The sequence below is a fragment of the Triticum aestivum genome, chromosome 2D, assembly GCF_018294505.1.
Source record: "Triticum aestivum cultivar Chinese Spring chromosome 2D, IWGSC CS RefSeq v2.1, whole genome shotgun sequence".
NCBI classification, from domain to species: Eukaryota; Viridiplantae; Streptophyta; class Magnoliopsida; order Poales; family Poaceae; genus Triticum; species Triticum aestivum.
In genome coordinates this window covers 638,594,322-638,613,935 of record NC_057799.1, presented here as the reverse complement: position 1 = coordinate 638,613,935, position 19,614 = coordinate 638,594,322, and the positions used below count along the sequence as shown (strand labels likewise).

At 48.7% G+C, this 19,614-nt stretch overlaps 1 protein-coding gene across 1 annotated transcript; it reads right to left on the bottom strand.

The window, feature by feature from the left end:
- Positions 1–7,559: 7,559 nt before the first annotated feature.
- LOC123055230 (fructan 6-exohydrolase-like) lies at positions 7,560–12,840 on the bottom strand. The gene is made up of 6 exons (XM_044479217.1): positions 12,619–12,840; positions 12,440–12,448; positions 8,838–9,739; positions 8,360–8,760; positions 8,155–8,251; positions 7,560–8,067 (listed from the first exon to the last, which is right to left on the bottom strand). The coding sequence occupies exons 1-6, from the start codon at positions 12,788–12,790 to the stop codon at positions 7,873–7,875; spliced, it is 1,776 nt and encodes a 591-aa protein (XP_044335152.1). The 5' UTR covers positions 12,791–12,840; the 3' UTR covers positions 7,560–7,872.
- Between the last annotated feature and the right edge of the window lie 6,774 nt (positions 12,841–19,614).

Here is a 19,614-nt window from a genome sequence, read left to right as displayed (position 1 = left end):
ATACAACTACAAGTCCAACTGTAACCTACCTTGGACACAATATTCGACACAACTCTAACAAACTCCATCTTGGCGAATATTCTCCACCACCTTGAATTCATTAATGCGTCAAACTTCCATGTACATTGGACTTGAGCTTATTCCATGAGCACCGCTGCTACTCCAAAGACTCCATATGACTCCACCTGCAACTTGTAGTCCCTTCTTTTCTTGACCACAGTAAACACTCGAGCAAAATTAACTTCCTTATTACTCTAGTTTGTGCTCCCAACTTCCAGAGTATCAGTCCAACTCCATCACACACTGATCACTGACCTGCGTGAAAGTGAACAACTCACATATTGGGTGTCACACATAAGAGTTACCTGAACTCAACATCACCGCTCATTTCTTGACCGCCTATCTGAAACTTGAAGGAATTTCACCATTGCTTGTAGTCATCCCGAGTCAAATTCACAGTTGTCTCACCACATATATGACCACCAGAGCCCTGGCCCGTCTCCATGCCCCGTGCATACCGCACGCCTCGCCGCTATTACCGCGTCGAGCCTCCGCTGTCCCGATTGAGTCTCAAGGGTCGCGACCCACACCACTCAACCCCCACTACAGAGTACCACCGATCATCACCGACCGATGACGAGTTTCACGCTTCCATCAGACCATTGGGCTCCAGTCTTAATTACGTGTCACTCGCTTTTTTCCAACCTGCTGAATAGGCTTCGACCCCGTCAACTTACGTCGTAGCCCCTCAATCTAGCTTCACCTTCAACATGACTCCATGGTAGATGATCAATCCACCCCTGCGCCTCATCGACTTCAAGCTCCGTGTATACACCGTCTTGAATCAACCCCGCGCCATAGTCTTGTCGAAGCCACACAAGCCATCGAGGCCTGCGCACGTGTTTCCACGCCCTAGAAGTCGGTCACCAACAGCATCACGCTCGTACGTCGCCGTCGCCGATCCCACCACCTTCTTCTGTACCAACCGACATGCGTCGATCCCGTCAGACTATCCAGTCCGACCCAGCCGAACTCGTTCGACTGTACGACACGCTCGAGGCTCCCAAATCGTCTTCCGCGAATTTTCATCCATCACATGATAATTCCATCTCAGCTGACATGACTTCCCGCAACGCCTTCAAGCATCCGTGTTGTGGCAACAAATGTTTCACCTTTGTCTGCCATAACTCAAGGTTTTTAGTCCCGTCAAACTTCTCCACCTCAAACCTGGTACCCGTTGGCGCCATGGTTCTTCGTATGGTTGACTCTGCGAAAAATTAACCGAGCTCCACCACAATACCCCAAGTACACAAGCAAAACCTGATGAGATACACCCATGTGTACTAATAGCAAAAATCGTGATATACTCCTGGCTCAATATATGATGCTAGCGTTGCCTTGCCAAGTCTCTGCTTTTCAATGGATGCACAACGTGATGGTCTTTTTCCCTCCGCTCAAATCGATCTGTTTGTGCCTCTGTCCCGTCGTCCTACGGTGACCCAACCAGGCTGCTCTTATTAGCGCCTCACATCTCCGCCTCAAGCACGACAGGAGAGTACGTCACCACAAAGGACTCGGTCCCCTTTTGGTCTCCAAACAAATCTCGTGACTTGCTATTTCCGATGGCACCATATATCGCTAGAATCTTTACGCCCCGCGACCGATCGAGTCCACTCTCAGACGCCCCCTGCACGCGTCCTTTGCTGCTTGGGCTACCTGTCCATGTTCCGGCTGGACCGCACTTGGCCCATCTGCGTTTCCACAAGCCACGTCCCAACCTTGCCGACTCCGAATACGTCAGCTCGGCGCCCATACAATCGTGCCGCACGCCGATTCTTCTGATCTCGCCTACTACTGATTCTTCCATGATAATTTCGCCTCTAGATCAACACAATCAGCCTCGATCTCAAACCTTGCTCATGATACCACTTGTTAGAATAAATTCGAGGCACTCCGTCGATCATCCCAGGACCAAGCAATCACACGAGCACGACACCGATGGGATTCGCGCTACCTCCTACTCCTACAGAAGATCGATTGGCGCGAACTTATTTGTTAACGAGGTTCACCGATATGGCTACATCCTCGGGGCCTGACTACGGGCGCTCCTCCCCGTGACACCGTCACAATACCGCACACCGGCCACCCAGCCGCCGGCACACGCCGCCGGCTCCCCCTTGTGTGTCTGTGCTATTATGTTGGCATAGCTTACATCGTGTGTCTACCCCCGCTATATATGAGAGGCCCAGGATACAAGTGTCCTATTAGGAAACGACTCCATATCCTATCTAAACACAATACAACTACAAGTCCAACTGTAACATACCTTGTACACAATATTCGACACAACTCTAACAAACTCCATCTTGGCGAATATTCTCCACCACCTTGAATTCATCAATGCGTCAAACTTCCATGTACATTGGACTTAAGCTTATTCCATGAGCACCGCTGCTACTCCAAAGACTCCATATGACTCCCCCTGCAACTTGTAGTCCCTTCTTTTCTTGACCACAGTAAACACTCGAGCAAAATTAAGTTCCTTATTACTCTAGTTTGTGCTCCCAACTTCCAGAGTATCAGTCCAACTCCATCACACACTGATCACTGACCTGCGTGAAAGTGAACAACTCACATATTGGGTGTCACACATAAGAGTTACCGGAACTCAACATCACCGCTCATTTCTTGACCACCTATCTGAAACTTGAAGGAATTTCACCATTGCTTGTAGTCATCCCGAGTCAAATTCACAGTTGTCCCACCACATATATGACCACCAGAGCCCTGGCCCGTCTCCATGCCCCGTGCATACCGCACGCCTCGCCGCTATTACCGCGTCGAGCCTCCGCTGTCCCAATTGAGTCTCAAGGGTCGCGACCCACACCACTCAACCCCCACTGCAGAGTACCACCGATCATCACCGACCGATGACGAGTTTCACGCTTCCATCAGACCATTGGGCTCCAGTCTTAATTACGTGTCACTCGCTTTTTTCCAACCTGCTGAATAGGCTTCGACCCCGTCAACTTACGTCGTAGCCCCTCAATCTAGCTTCACTTTCAACATGACTCCATGGTAGATGGTCAATCCACCCCTGCGCCTCATCGACTTCAAGCTCCGTGTATACACCGTCTTGAATCAACCCCGCGCCATAGTCTTGTCGAAGCCACACAAGCCATCGAGGCCTGCGCACGTGTTTCCACGCCCCAGAAGTCGGTCACCATCAGCATCACGCTCCTACGTCGTCGTCGCCGATCCCACCACCTTCTTCTGTACCAACCGACATGCGTCGATCCCGTCAGACTATCCAGTCCGACCCAGCCGAACTCGTTCGACTGTACGACACGCTCGAGGCTCCCAAATCGTCTTCCGTGAATTTTCATCCATCACATGATAATTCCATCTCAGCTGACATGACTTCCCGCAACGCCTTCAAGCATCCCTGTTGTGCCAACAAATGTTTCACCTTTGTCTGCCATAACTCAAGGTTTTTAGTCCCGTCAAACTTCTCCACCTCAAACCTGGTACCCGTTGGCGCCATGGTTCTTCGTATGGTTGACTCTGCGAAAAATTAACCGAGCTCCACCACAATACCCCAAGTACACAAGCAAAACCTGATGAGGTACACCCATGTGTACTAATAGCAAAAATCGTGATATGCTCCTGGCTCAATATATGATGCTAGCGTTGCCTTGCCAAGTCAATGCTTTTCAATGGATGCACAACGTGATGGTCTTTTTCCCTCCGCTCAAATCGATCTGTTTGTGCCTCTGTCCCGTCGTCCTACGGTGACCCAACCAGGCTGCTCTTATTAGCGCCTCACATCTCCGCCTCAAGCACGACAGGAGAGTACGTCTCCACAAAGGACTCGGTCCCCTTTCGGTCTCCAAACAAATCTCGTGACTTGCTGTTTCCGATTGCACCATATATCGCTAGAATCTGTACGCCCCGCGACCGATCGAGTCCACTCTCAGACGCCCCCTGCACGCGTCCTTTGCTACTTGGGCTACCTGTCCGTGTTCCGGCTGGACCGCACTTGGCCCATCTACGTTTCCACAAGCCACGTCCCAACCTTGCCGACTCCGAGTACGTCAGCTCGGCGCCCATGCAATCGTGCCGCACGCCGATTCTTCTGATCTCGCCGACTACTGATTCTTCCATGATAATTTCGCCTCTAGATCAACACAATCAGCCTCGATCTCAAACCTTGCTCATGATACCACTTGTTAGAATAAATTCGAGGCACTCCGTCGATCATCCGAGGACCAAGCAATCACACGAGCACGACACCGAGATTTGTTAACGAGGTTCACCGATATGGCTACATCCTCGGGGCCTGACTACGGGCGCTCCTTCCCGTGATACCGTCACAATACCGCACACCGGCCACCCGGGCGCCGGCACACGCCGCCGGCTCCCGCTTGCGCGCCTGTGCTATTATGTTGGCATAGCTTACATCGTGTGTCTACCCCCGCTATATATGAGAGGCCTAGGATACAAGTGTCCTATTAGGACACGACTCCATATCCTATCTAAACACAATACAACTACAAGTCCAACTATAACCTACCTTGTACACAATATTCGACACAACTCTAACAATAGAAAAACAGCATCTTTTGTGTTACATACACGATGAGTACCACCAAGCATACAAGTATAGATCATTAACACGTCGTGTAAGAATAACAAATAATCCAGATCGATCACAAGGTGCCGGTGTTGGAGAGCTTCGGCCACGGCGACTCGCAGCAGCCGCCTGTGAAAGGTGTCCAAGCCAAGCTAGACGCGTGGGAGCTAGGGGCGGTGGCCGTGAAGAGTTGACCAGCGGTTGGATTGCACCAAACGTCGCAATTGACGCGAAAGTGAAGCATGGGTTGTGGCCTACAGCTGGCGGCTCTCTGGTTCATCCATATCTTTGTAATGACAAGTGGGACGCAATGGTGGTCGTGAGGGATGCCAGATGTGGAGAAATAAAAAAATATATTCAAATTCAACCACATAAATTGGACCAACAGCCCCTTTCCCCTCATTCCCCGCTTCGCTCCTCTGGGGCGACTCGGCCGGAACCCTAATCCACCTCCACAGCCGTTCCCTCCCTCCTCTCACTCCCCGCGGCGTCGACGGCTGCGGAACTATCACGTGTGGCAGCGGGGCAGCCTCCATAGCCTCGTGCCGTCGCTGTGGTCCGTTGCCTTCTCCGATCGTCGTGGTGGCTCTACTTCACCAGATTTGGCCACCTTTCGCTAGATTTGGTCGATGGTGGCTGCCTATGGAGGGGTCGTGGTGTCCGACAATGGGCGACGCATGGGAGTTGTTCTCGTGCACAAGGACGCATATCCCTTCGGCGTGCGCGTGGTGGTGGGTGCACGGGGGGGGGGGGGGGGGGGGCGGCGGCTCAGCAGCTCTGACTGCTGGGGCTCAGGTCTCGGGGATCGAATCGAGGCGTCAGTCGCTTTAGCGGTGTTGCTGGCCGCGCCGGCATGACCGTACATGCTTGCTGACCATGGATCCGCTGCGGGGCTGTGTCTTTGCGACAACTCACATGTTGACGGTGGTGGTGGCGTCCTGCAGGAAACATATTGTGTGTTGAAAATTTAATCGCAGGTAATATTTGTTGCATAGGAAATGTGAATTTGCATATTACATGGAGCAAATAATGAGGTACTCCCTCCGTCCGGGTTTGTTGGGCCTGAAGACCAGATCAACAGGACCAAGGAACCTAGTAATTGGCCTTGATTAAGGCGAAAATTTCTGGTGTTTAATTGCAGTGAACTTTTCTGGAGCCACGTAATTTAGTGCGCGCTCTAGCTAATCCATCCAGCGGCCCAGAGTTCACGCGCGTGTTGATGCATGGCCGCATGCATGGCTAATCAAAAGAGCAGGAGAAGTGCATGCGTCCGTTGCCTTCGCTGCATGCAAACCGGCTAGTTAATTTCCCTCGGGCCGCCGCAACTGACTGGATTTCATTCCGAGGGAATTCAGTAGAAGGGACTAATAAATCCGGACGGGCAATTGTGGCTAAGAGCCCTAATAAACCCGGACGAAGGGAGTAATAATAAACCTGCTTGCTGAGTCATTGCATACGGTTTCGCAAGAAGATGCGTGCGTAATGATCACACGGAACACATGCGATTGCTATAAACTGAGCATGCGGATGGACGAACCACCACACGCGAGTTTGTCTTGGCAACGTGTGCGATGGACGAAGTAACCCACACAATTTTGGCATCGCCTCGTGTATGATGGATGGACCCATCCCAAACGATTGTGCTTCTACAATCGCGTGTGATATGGCTGCGCCGCAAACGTTTCCACTCATGAAATCGTGTGCGATGGAGGACCCCAGCCCATATGGTTGCTATAAGACAATCGGGTGTAATAGCTTGTCCGAACGTAAGCATCTTCTTCCAGTTAATCGTGTGTGGGATATATGAAAGATCTCACACGTTCAACTCTTACTGATTGTTTGTGATTTCTCGACCAATCACACTTGTTTGCTTCAGGAGGATCATGTGCGATACGCGGACTTAGAGCATGATTGGTTTGATGCCAAAAATTGGCAAATTCCAAATATTGGCTAGTGCTTGGTTGGTTACCATGTTTATTTGTCAACCTCACAAAAGTTGTCAATTTTTGATAACATTCAATATAGCCAATTGTTGGCTTGCCAAGTATTGACAATGCCAAATGTTGGCATCAAACCAAAATCCTCTTAACCCACAAAAATTTTCCGTAGACTGCACATGCAGCCCCTATCGCACACCATTGTAAGGCGACAATTCAGAACTGTGTTTATGATAGGAGATTTTAACCATGTGCGCATGCAGACCCTATCGCACACCATCGTAAGGCGATGATTCAGAACTGTGTTTGTGATAGGAGATTTTAACCATGTGCACATGCAGCCCCTATCGCACACCATCGTAAGGCGACAATTCGGAACTGTGTTCGCGATAGGAGATTTTAACCATGTGCGATGGACGGGCTCTACACTAGTGAACATTCCTGCCGACAAAAATTTCAAGGCGGGAATCTAAAGAAAAAACAAGGATGAAAGTCGAGTCTAATCACGTGTCTAGGATGTGAGCTACTCCCGAGGTCTCCTTCTCACCTAATCGAGCAAGTAAGCAAAGCAAGCAAGCACACTACTCGATCTGGCAAGCAAAGCAATCATATAGAAACAGCGCGTACGTACCATGCTGAACTACTCAATAAATTATTATTTTTTGCATTTTGTCTCTAGCTATCGTCGTTAGTATCGGAGGCAGATCTTGTTAAAGACAACGCCTTGATTTACCGTAAAAGAAAAAGGGAAAAAGACAATCCCTGAAGCTTAGAAGCCAACTGTACAAAACATTTACTCCAATTGGATAAGGGAAAAGAAAATCCCTGAAGTTTAGAAGCCAACTGTACAAAACTTTTTAATCACATTAGTTCCTTTGTTGCCTACCACTATTATTCCAAGGAGCCTAATATTTATTATTTCAAACACCCTATCATATTTTTCTTTTATTTCTATTAAAAAAAGTTACATAAACATATACACATTGTTATTTTTGGTCCTAGTAAAGTACTACCTCCATACAATAATATAAGACGTTTTTACAGAGGTAGTAGGTGTTTTATAAGTGACATATATATAGCTTGAGCGAATGGAAGCTCCCCAATTGTTTGACACACATTATTTTCACATTGAAAATGCTACAATAACCCCTTACTTTTCAGGGAGAAATGACATGGGTCTTACTGGCTCGCACCATGAGGTGGTGGTCTAGTCGGTCATGACTTGAGCCGCACTTCTACTTATTAAACTAGTGCGTAGATCCTCCACGAACCGATTCGGTTTTAACTTTACACTTAAGGGAGTCACCCGCCATGCACGACGTTTACTGAAGCCATCGCCAGCCTCCATGCCTCGAGCTTGGACACCTTCACGAGTCCGGTCCCATTATTGAACACGAACACATGGCTATTTTTGTTCTCCGCGTGCTCAGGGTACACCCGTGCCGTGATGCATGTCCGGCCCCCACCTCCAAAGCTCTCCACTACCGAATGGTCAATCTATTTGTTGGGAGAAGCGGACGAAATTACAAGGTATTCATTTGATGCATGTAACCAAGCAAAGAATTGACGAAGAATTCTGATTACCAATGTTCTAAGAGATATGCTCCTCCCTTGCTGCTCGATGTCTATGTCCACAAACCCTCCATATGACGGCTTGTACACGTTGTCCCTCCCAGTCGATCTACTCATTTTGTCGCAACACGAGGTACACAAGTTAAAGCAAGAAAAACATGAGTTTGCAATAGCGGAAAATTCCATCTGAATCAAGGGAGTTGTGTTCTAATAGTACCTTGTGAGGTCGGTGCACATGAGAACTTTGTACTTCTGGTTGTGCCTGAACACTCTGAAGAAGACAGCCGTGTGCTCCTGCATATTGCTGGAGGCCATGACGAGCAGACCGAAAGGGCCGACCCTGCCTGGCACGGACGCACCATTCTCCTCGCATAGCTTTTGGGGGTCCAGCAGCCAGTTGGGCTGGAAAGTCTCAGCCTCTTCTAGGGACGGGATCTCGAAGATGGCCTCCACATCAGCCTGCGCGCCCACACCAACGATCTTGTTCATGCCACCGGCATTCACCTGCGCTCCTAGCAAGCCGACGACTCGTTTGCTCCTCAATGTCTCGATCTCCTCGATCGGCCACTGCCTTACCTGCTTACCGTCTTGGTCCAGCCACACCTTCCTCGGAACCGTCTACACATGCACATCATAGCTAATAAATATAAAGAGGATGATCGGTTAGTTGATTGGAAATTGACCGGAGGATGCACCTGAACGCCGGACCAGCCCCTGGCGATGTCGTTGTCCTGGCTGTCGGACTCATTGGCCCATGCCCATAGCACGCGCCGGTTCTTGCTCGAGTCGAAGAAGGACTTTGATGCATACACGTGCCCGTAGTCGAAGCGGCGCCAGGTCCGGCAATCGTCGGCGTTGCGCTCTACATCCACCTCCGGCACAAAGGTGTCTGCCACGTCATCATACCTGCCGACCGCGTAGTAGTCTTGGGTCGTGTTCATCACACTCAGCTTCAGCACGTGCCTCACAGCACTGCTCGCTGGTCCGGACGCGTAGCCAAGTCGCCCCTCCTCCACGCCAGGCTCCGCCACCGGGAATAAGTCCGGGCATTCGACCATGCCTGCAGCGCGCGATGTGTACAACGGCAAGGCATTCCGCTTCCAGTGCCGAAAGTCTTTACTCCGGTAGATGAGCGTGGAGGCAATGCCATTGGGGCCACCGACCTTGGCTGCAACGGCGATACGCCATAGGCCGTCGCGGCCTACCCACGCCGTGGTCGGGTCACGGAAGTTGTCTCCAGGGACGTCGGCTGGGAGTGGTATGACGGGGTTGTAGGCAGGCTTGACCCACTCGCGGAGGAGCGGGTCGGCAGGGTTCTTGGGGAAGGCGACATTCTGCACCTGCACCTCCTTGTCGCCTTGGATGCGGCCGGTGTACAGCAAGGCCGGGATGCCGCCGGGGAGGATTGTGGCGGAGCCTGACCAACAGCCATTGTAGTCGAAGGGGGCGGTGGGGTCGAGCGCGGTGTCAAGGGCGTCCCAGTTCACGAGGTCGCGGGAGACGGAGTGACCCCATGAGAGGTTGCCGGTGCCCCACACCGCACCCAAAGGGTTGTACTGATAGAACATGTGGTACACGCCATTGTGGTACATCGGTCCTGTACGTCCATGCAACGGAAATAATCGTCAGTTAATTCACTCCGAGAATGCTGTGCGTATTATAAATACAACGGGAGAAATTTTCCGAGCACCGTGCCATGCTTTCCCGACCGCATGAAACCATCTTCATTTACAAACAAACAAAAAACAAATTCACTGGCTTATACCTACAAGGGTAGAGCAATTTGCAGAGACCAACAGTAGTGCGAAGGTTGTTGCACCAACCATGTTGAATAATGGACCGTGGATGGTGTTTGTGGTCAATGTATAGTTTGATGGACAGTGCGACGGTGTGGTGCGTCGCACCTTCCCTTATCGTGCGGCGCCGCATGAATACGTACGTGAAAGAACGAGAGCGTGCTGCCATGCAACGTCCGCGTCAGATTCCAAATAAAGCCACGTGAACTAATCAAAATGAAGCACTAGGCACTAGCTACAGTCAGCTCCAATAGTTAAAGTAGTTACTAATGTTCACATCAGTGCTGTCCGGTGCTGCCGGCTTCTTTGCATATGCACGAATCTCTTCGTGCGACAGACAGATCGTCGACAACTCAAGGTATCTAGTGACCGATCAGATCTTTGCGTATGCACGATTCTCTCTTTGCATTTGCACTAGCGAGTGATGTTAACGTGCAACTCATGCATGGTCCAGGGAGAGAGACGTGCTTGTCTTGTGTGCGTAGTATGTTGACAATTTTTTATTATAAAAGGATGCCACTAAATTACTGAAATATATGTACATAATTAAATTATTACATAAAAACTTGTTCTCATATGGCTGTTGTGAATATAGCAGTCATACACTATAATTCTTCCCCGCAAAAAATTAATTGTTAGAAAGAATAATTGTTAGGCGTGTTTGTTAGTCATCGAAAATTAATATTATAGAATCATGATTGTTGGAATTTGGAGCACTTGGAAGCCAATCTTCGTAAACATGTCTTTTGCAATGGAGACACACATGTTCAGGATACACCAAATTGATTTACAGAAAACCGATTAATAGTCATTTTTTCTAAAACTCATTAATTCGGTTTTAGGGAAAACCATGCTTTTCTAATCCTGGCCAGATGAAGTTTTAGGTGGTTAATTAGAGGGGACATCCGCAAAAAACAATACGTGATTAGGGGCAATGGGTTTTATAAAAGGACGCCGATAACTGCCACACGTGTGGTGTATCGGGTGGTTGTGCCGCACGCCCTGTGTGGCACGGAGACGACCCCGCCCGCACGACCGCGTACGGGCGCGCGCAGCCACAGCCCGCACGTCCAGTGCAGCGCGATCGCCCCTGCACGAGCACGTCCGGGCGAGCGAGCGCGCGGCCCGCACGACCCGTCTCGGCCGTCGCCCCTCCCCGCCTGCGAGCCACACGCCCCGCGTGTCAGTAACCACGCGTCCTGCCGCGATTGCCGTGATAGCTTTTGGTGTGTGGGAGAGGAGACGGGCATATGGGCGATGGTGGTATCTTTAGGAGTTGCCACCTACTAACACTAGACAGTTGCCATGTAGCGCTACAAAACAGACGTGGCAATAATAACATGTTCGGGGTAAAAAGAGAGTTGCCATCTGCTCATGCTCACAAATAGAGCAGTTGCCATGTACCATTCCAAAACATGGCAAATAACAGCTTGTGTGTGGGAGAGTGGGAGAATGGGCAGTCGTAGGAGATGGTGTGCGGCGTGCGGACGCGACAGCAGTTTCATCGCACGCCCCGACTCGCGAAACATTGACCGCGGAGAGAAACCGGCGTGCGGGCGAACTCCCTCACACCCACACACACGAGTTGTCCTACGTGGCACACAAAATCAGCCTTTTCATGCCGAGATTCGTGCAAAGGGCGCTGGACGACGATGGAGGCGTGTGGGTGAGTTGTCTAACGCCCACACGTGTGGGCGTTCATGTTTTCGTTTATAAAATCTCCGTGAGTGATCACTGATATTTACAAGCAGTTCACGCATGGTTGATGGAGAGATGTGCGAGTGCGTTTAGGCAGGCACGCGTGTCTTGTGTTATGTTGTGCGCGTGCTGTGTGTGTAGGAATTGGAGACAACATTGATGGTAATATATCATCCAATTCAAAAATGAAAATTATTAAATTATAAAAAATATCTACATAATATATCCCTTATAAAATATGGTTGTTGCCAATGTATCCCTTAGAAAAATATAATTATCAGACATGTTTATTAGTTATAGAAAACTAGTAGCATAATGATTGGTGGAATCTGGAGAGTGAGAATTGGGGTGGTTGAAATGATCCTAAAAATGGAGAAGGGATCTTTCGGCGAGGCTTTGCAAATGAGGATTTGGAGAATCAAATTTGGTATCTTCCATTGGACTCGCTCTTACGTGGCATCACAAACTGACGTCCAATAGAGGCACACGTACAGTAGAAGGACAAGAACACTTGACACAAAGCATCCCTCTCGCAATCATAGGCTAGTTGATTTAGGATGTCTTCCTTTGTTTCTCTACCGTCTGTTGAGTGTCCAATGATGGCAACGTTCCTACCGACATGCTCAAGACGGGGAATCTAAAGAAAAAATCAAGGAGGAAAGTCGAGTGTAATCACACGTGTCCAGTACGTGAGGTCTCCTTGGCACCTACTCTAGCAAACAAGTAAGCAAGCAAGCAAGCACACTACTCGATCGGGCAATCAAAGTGATAATATACAAGGAGAAACTGGAGACTGTACGTACCATTCGGATCTGCGCAGCACCATCCGGGATTAAGTAACCATGCATGCATGAACGATCCATCAATCCATCATCGGAACCAGAAAATTGGTCGGCCATGCACAGTACACAAGAAGGATCAGATTAGCTACTAGCTTAATTCGTTCGTGAAAAGAGACCAGCTAGATGGAGTTCCTACGTACCGTTCTGCCAGTTCTTGGCGGGCAGGAAGTGGTAGGCGGGCCTGATGCCGACGCCATGGCGGACTAGCGAGCTCTCCGCTTCCGAGAGCCGGCGGAGTGAGGAGGACGGCGAGAGGAGAAGGCAGAGGTGGAAGGCGACGACGCACGCGGCGAGAGGGAGTCTGGCGGCCATGGCCACCCACAGTGGGGAGGATGAGAGCGGCTGGTTGCACTGGTGGTTGTTGTGCCTCTGCTCTGCCCCTCGGAGTCGCCGAATTTATAGGGCGCCAAGTTGCGGACGTGGACGTTCACCCACAGCACTGGTGTTGGCGGTAATATGAGCCGTCCATCAGGTTGATCTGAGGGTCTGGAGCTAATCAGTACTTGGGGGCCCGAGCAGCAGGAGTAGCTTAATTTAAATTGGTCATGGAGCAAAGTTTGGCTGAGGTGGCACGAGCATGGACACATTCTGGAGAAGAATTTTCATTTACGAGAGGCAGGTGCGGATATGTATAAATCCATATCTACCTACCTCGATCGTCTCTCCCGCATGGTACTCGTCGGCGTCGCCGCCTGCTGGCCGGTCTCCCGTCGCATGCAGTGTGCGGCGGAGTTTAGTCCATGCTCGTTTCCTTGTATCATAACTGCAAGGCTGGCCCTGACAAGGCATCATCATCCTCAGCAGTGCACAGGCACAAGAAACTTCTAATAAGAAAGAATTCTAAAAGAGAGCAGGAACGTGCGAGACGGGCCAGACTGCGGCTTCGGCGTCGCAGGTGCACAGGGACCCGGGGCGCACCTAGTATTGAACCCACTAGAACAATGGGCCAAACTACCACCCTTGGGGCAACTCTAATGCAAGTCACCAAATCCCCTTCAATATTTCAACAAAAATCCACTTTAAATATTCGGATCAAACGGTACAAAAAACTTTTTGCCATCCAACAATGATGATAAATAGAAAATGTCCGAACAGGCCTCGACATCTAGAATCCCTTAAACTGGTACCAAACTGAAGGACATTTTGGGCACTCCGGACGTTCACCTCGCCGGACTTCGACAAGCGTGAATATATCATAAATTCTCGCGCAGACATTTACTTCATAACCCTCCGCCAATATTCATGCCGATTAGAGTGGAAGCGACCAGACGGCTGCGTACACACATTTTATGCCAGTTGACATCACCGGAAGGCTGACCAATGCGGCATTTACATCGACGGAGTGACCGACAAGCCAACTCCAGCCGCTGCCCGCATCAGACAGCCTACCCCGGCTAATTAAGCCGGCCACCTGCAGATGCAAGACCCCCCCCCCCCCCCCCCCGCCAGTTCTACTCTCTGCTCGTCTCTCAAACCCGCATGCCAAGCCCCCCTCCCCCCCTTCGCTGTGCATCAAGCCATGCGGCCACCTCGAGTGCTACCTCATCGGTGGCGGCGCATTGTCCTTGGCAGCCAACAAATGCCTATCCGAGGTGGAGCATTAGGCATTCGCAAAGTCGGTCATCGCACCGACTTGGGTTCTCGTGGACCCTTAGCTTGTAGAGGCCTAAGTCGTCAATTGGTCCAGGACCACCATGCAGACCTCCATCCGCCGTCGGTGTTGGCTCCGCAACCAGCTCCTCAAAGTGAGGTTGGCTGAGTCCAAGTGTTTTGCTTGATTCAAAGGCAACAACGGGCGGTGCCTGACGAAGTCCATGGCCGAGCATCGCCGCCAGCTGGAGATAGCCGAGTGGCAATGCCACCAGCGTGCAACGGCGGCCACAAGAGATGTTGTGACGCCCGGAGGGCCTTACGCCACTGGAAGGATGATGATGATGAAGGCTCGGCCGGCGGCGATGACGGCACAGACGGTGATAGAGGTATCGTTGGCCATGCCTATGAGGTCACTGTTCCTTTACCTCGCCTAGTTTAGGTTTAGTTTTAATTTCCTTTGTTTTGGTTAGCATGAATTTGACACTTTTTTAATGAAAAATCATTTGAAATTGACCGAACATTTGAGGCATGTAGTCACGGGCGTAGCAAGGTCCCAGGCAGCACTGATCAACCCGAAAAGTGATCGAACCTAGGCAAGTGTGGTGACACCACCGTGCTCACACCACTGAGCTATGAGCTCAACCACACACAAAAAAGTATGTCTTAGATTTGTCTAGATATATCCATATCTAGACATGTTTTATGTTAGATACATCATACATATGTATTTAGATAAATTTAAAACAATCTTCTTGGGACGGAGGTAATACTTATTAACGCGTCGGTGTACGAACAAACTAATCCAGATCGACCAGTGAACCGTGGTGGAGAGCTTCAGCGACGCCGGGCGGACGTGCACGACGGTGATGGGCAGCAACTGCCTGTACGTGTCCAACAATTAACGGACAGACTGGTGCCGTGAAAGGTGTCCAGTGGTAGCGTGGGACGGTGGCAGCGGACCATTTCACCGGAGCCAGTGGCTGGATTGCACCGGGCGCCGATCATGACGCGCAGATCTGCGGAAGTGGACCGGGCCGGGGTGGTGGGTTCTCTGGTCCATCCTCAAGTTTGGAGTCTTCCGTGATGATCTATGATATTTTCTTTGTCTCAAAAAAAAACTATGAAATTTTCATTTATTTTCGAGGAACCATCTATACTAGAAGCGTGTGGCGTGCGCTTTGCTGCGCCGTCGATGCCTTTTCATTTTGACATTTCGTTTTTGCTCACGTTTTTGTTTTAACCCAGCATGAGGAAAATTGAATAATAAGAAATATCTATCTCGCCTAGGAAAGATTACACTCTAGCTACCTCTCAACCAAGTCATAATTCAGTGAGGCCGTAAGGGTTCCCAATCCATGTGAACACTGATTCCGTCATGTAGAATGTAAAAGTATGACAAAGTTAATGATGAAGCCTCCTAGTGAAGGAATGGTAGAGACAAAAGCAGATGATACAAAGATGCAAGCTTAATTGCAGACAAATGTATGATTATGAGTTTACAACATCAAGTTGGATTGCTTGCATGCTTTCTGATCCCGAACCTTTAATCTGGAATAGAGCGAGCCAAGATTCACAGTAACTATCATCATCCAGACCATGTTCAGCAATGAACTTCTTGTGTCTAGAGCCAAGACCACCCTACCTTTATATATCAGAGAGAAATGTTAACGTCAAAACCGAATTATCTATCTAACAAAGCAGTCTGTTAGAAGCAAACCTTAAAACATATGGGAGACTCTGAAATATGACACAGAAAATTAATTAGTTTTTTCCCATCATGACGGCGAAACAATATAATTAGAGTGGAAATCTGGATTCACACATGAAAAACCAATGGTGCATATCATCAAATTTTGATTTACAGGTTAAGCGTGAAAAAAAAATTGAGATGGCTACCACTTGTCACTGCTTAGTCTGACTAACTCATAAAAAAAGCGAAGCTTAATAAAATGTACACACCATTTCTATGTATAGTGACATAACACATGATAACATTTAGATTCAGACTTCAAAGTGCAAGGGGTACCTCTTTTCTTGAGCTGCGTACATCTTATTTTCCTCCAAAGGCTTTGCAAGCTTACTTTTCAGTAAGTAAATCTTTGACTGTGTCTCTGTTTCCAAGTTAATTGCAGAAGCTCCATCGTCACCTGAAAATATAAGGATATATATGGGATTTTTTTTTTTGAAGGTCACCGGGGGAGGGCAGAGCCCTCCACCTGAATCTTTTTTCTTTTTCTATTAAATCACACCCCCGAGGGAGGTAAGAGTTTTACACATGCGCCGCACCGCCCCAAGTCTAGCCTGCACGCGAGAACGCGCGCAGCCACCTATCTACGCACGGCCGGTCGGCCACCCTCAGTCGGCCTCGCTACAAGAGCGCATCCTCCCTGCAGCATCCGAGCAAACGGGCTAGGGAAGGCTGCGCACCTCGGAAGACCACGGCATTCCTATGTTTCCATAGTTGCCAGCAGCATAGGCGGGTGAAGGAGGCCTGGGCAGCATCACCGGCCACGTCTCGCACGTCGATGGCCTGCAGCGCCCCAACATGATAGCCCTTCCCGACCACGTCGACCCCCACACTCAGCCAGAACGAACGGGCAAGAGGGCAATCGAGGACCAGGTGATCAGCCGTCTCCAGCGCGTGCGCACAGATGGGGCACGCAGCCTCCTCCGCCGTCATGTGGTCTTCCGGAGCAGGACGTCTCTTGTATGAATCCTCCGTTGAACGAGGAGCCACCCGAAGAACCGGACACGGGACGGCGCAGCGCACCCCCATATGAAGTCGGCGAAAGAAGCCCGCGTGCCACCGAAGCGTTCCAGGGCATAGATGGCCGCCGTGGGCATATATGGGATATTTAAGTACTGTATACGCCTAACCTGCATTCGAGATCATCAATCTCCTGCTCGAGGACTGTATCTTCCTCTGGTCTGCATTATTTGATCTTCTTATCCAATAATTCATTCTTCAACTCTGATTCATGTACATGTTATGCTTCCGATGCTGACAGAACACTCACCAATCTCACAAGTTTTGTTTGCATAGATCTTCTGCCATGGTAGCGTCAAATTTGGCATCCTGAGCCATCTTGCTAGCGATTGAAATTGTTGATGTCCTATCCTCATGAAAGCAATTGCTATCATTTGAATGCACAAACTCGGTTTTAAATAGGCAGACACAACTCTGTGTCCAAAAATCTGTTGTGTAATAAAGAAAGAAAAAACCAAATTATAAATGCTTAGTCTTTAGTTACTTTGCTACAACTTCACAACAATATCAAGTTGCCATTACCACAAAAAAAATTCCATGCCATTTAGTGATTCCTGGACTGCCACATTTTCACAACTGATATGAGAAAGTAATTAAGCCTCAATATACTAACAGAATTTCAGGCAAGCCATTTCATCTCGTAAAAATCAACAAAATTAGTTGTTCAGCTAGCTGTGATGAAATACATTTTGTGGGAGTATTTAGCAGGAACATAACAAATAGCAGCATAAATAAACTATCTAACAGATGAAACGTACATACTACTTGTGTGGATCAATCAGTCAATTTCAGAGAAAAATGTACGAAATGAAACTAGGCTGCACTGTCTTATTTCTCATCTTGCCTTTTCTCGCACACGTCAACCGGGGACAGTATCTGTTCTGGTTCATCAAGTACATTATTGCCAAACTTGATGTGTTTCATGATCAGAGCAAAATAAATATCATATGTACATATGAAGCTGAAACTTGTGTCTTCCATCACTAGTCTCACCGCATGAACATTAGGTGGTTGAGTGCGGCCACTCGCCACGGTAGAGATGTTTTTTAGAAGAGCACAGTAGAGATGTGCAATGCTAATTAATTAAAGGGAAACTATCTCGCTCACACAGAATACACGCCACGTGTTCTATTGGGGTCCACACTCTCTCCGTTTTGGCCTAATCCTCATCTCGTATGTTGACCTCCTCATCTCCCCCTAACGACACTCCGCCATTGCCGAACAGCGTGCGTGCCCCCCCCCCCCCCCCTCCCCCGCCCCGCCCCCGGTTAATCTTCAAGAAAACTATCCAAGGAGGCCACTCAGTGTGTCGGAAGACCCTAACATTTCTTTCATTTCAAACATGGCAATCAATGTGCAAGGTGATAGATCCAAGCCCACGGCGCGTGACTCCCGAATGGCGTACCAAGTTGACCCACCAATCTTGCAGAGACCAAAAGTGCAACGTCGGTGCTGCGAGGGGTTGCGCTACCGAAGAAAGTGGCGCAGGAGCTGTTCGTAGTTGGCATGGATGATGCTTGTAGCTCCGTGTGGAGTTTGCTTGACAACGTACCCTTATAGTGCGGTGCAAGTGCCCGAGCGAGCACGTATGCATGAGTACGTGAAAGCACGAGCTAGCGGGCGCGGCAAACGCAAAAGCCATGCAACGTCCGTATCCGATTCCACATATGGCCACGTGAACTAATCAAATCAAACACTCCTACTACTAGGCACTAGCTACAGTTAGCTGCAATAGTGAAAGTAGTTTGCTACTGCTCACATCGTTGCTGTCCTATGTTGTTTGGCTCCTTTGCATATGCACGAACCTCTCCTTGCAACAGACATATCGATGACAACTCAAGGTATCTACGTAGTGATCACTGATGTTTACGTGCGACTCACGCATGGTCCAGTGAGAGATGTGACGTGTGAGTGCGTGCGTGGGATTAGGAGTTGGAAACAACATTAATGGGAGTACATATGTATATTGAGGAAATAAAAAATGGATATTACTACTATATTATTGAAAATAAAATGTACATAAAATTAAACTACTGCATCAAATTATTGTCGAATGGCTGTTGTGATTATCTCGTTAGGAAATATATTTATTAGACATGATTGTTAGTTATAGAAAATTACTAATAATGATTGTTCTGTCTTTTGGTGCTAAAAAATAATAATTTGCAAAATTAGGAGAACGAAATTTATTGAAGCTGGTGCATAGTATGTCTTCTTTTTGGAAAAGAAGACAGTTTTATAAAAGTGGGTGGATAGTATGACCAAGTCTGTAGGAAAAACTATCAATAGCTAGAATATTAAAAAAAGTAATACTCCATCATATTGCCAGAAGTTATTGATAGTTTTTCCTACAAACTTGGTTGCACCATTCGATCACAACTCGTGATATCTAGTGATCACTGATGTTTACATGTTGTACACGCATGGTAGGGAGAGAGAGAGAGAGAGAGAGAGAGAGAGAGAGAGAGAGAGACGTGACATGAGTGAGTGCGTTAAGGAGTGTGTGTGTGTGTGTGTGTTGTGCCATGCTGTGTTTCGTTCTGTGCGTGCTTGTGTTTAAAATTTCTGACAATATTAGGCAGTAAGTCAAAACTCAACTGAAAAATACTAAACTATTAAAAATATGTGCACCCTCCGATTTCAAAAGAAAGGCATTTTTTGTCTGGCGTCCGTTCATAGTGGTATGATCAAGTCTGCAGTTGTTGACAACTTTTCCTACAAATTTGGTCTAACTTTGCAGCATTTGACCCTGGAAAAAAGTCTATACACCCTCTTT

What these genes read in the sequence shown, in the direction of transcription:
- LOC123055230 (XM_044479217.1), bottom strand. Translation starts at nt 12,790, where the DNA reads ATGGCCGCCAGACTCCCTCTCGCCGCGTGCGTCGTCGCCTTCCACCTC. An exon ending in ATGTGCACCGACCTCACAAG is followed by an intron (nt 8,252 to 8,359) that starts GTACTATTAGAA and finishes CAAAATGAGTAG; the next exon opens with ATCGACTGGGAGGGACAACG. An exon ending in GCATATCTCTTAGAACATTG is followed by an intron (nt 8,068 to 8,154) that starts GTAATCAGAATT and finishes CCCAACAAATAG; the next exon opens with ATTGACCATTCGGTAGTGGA.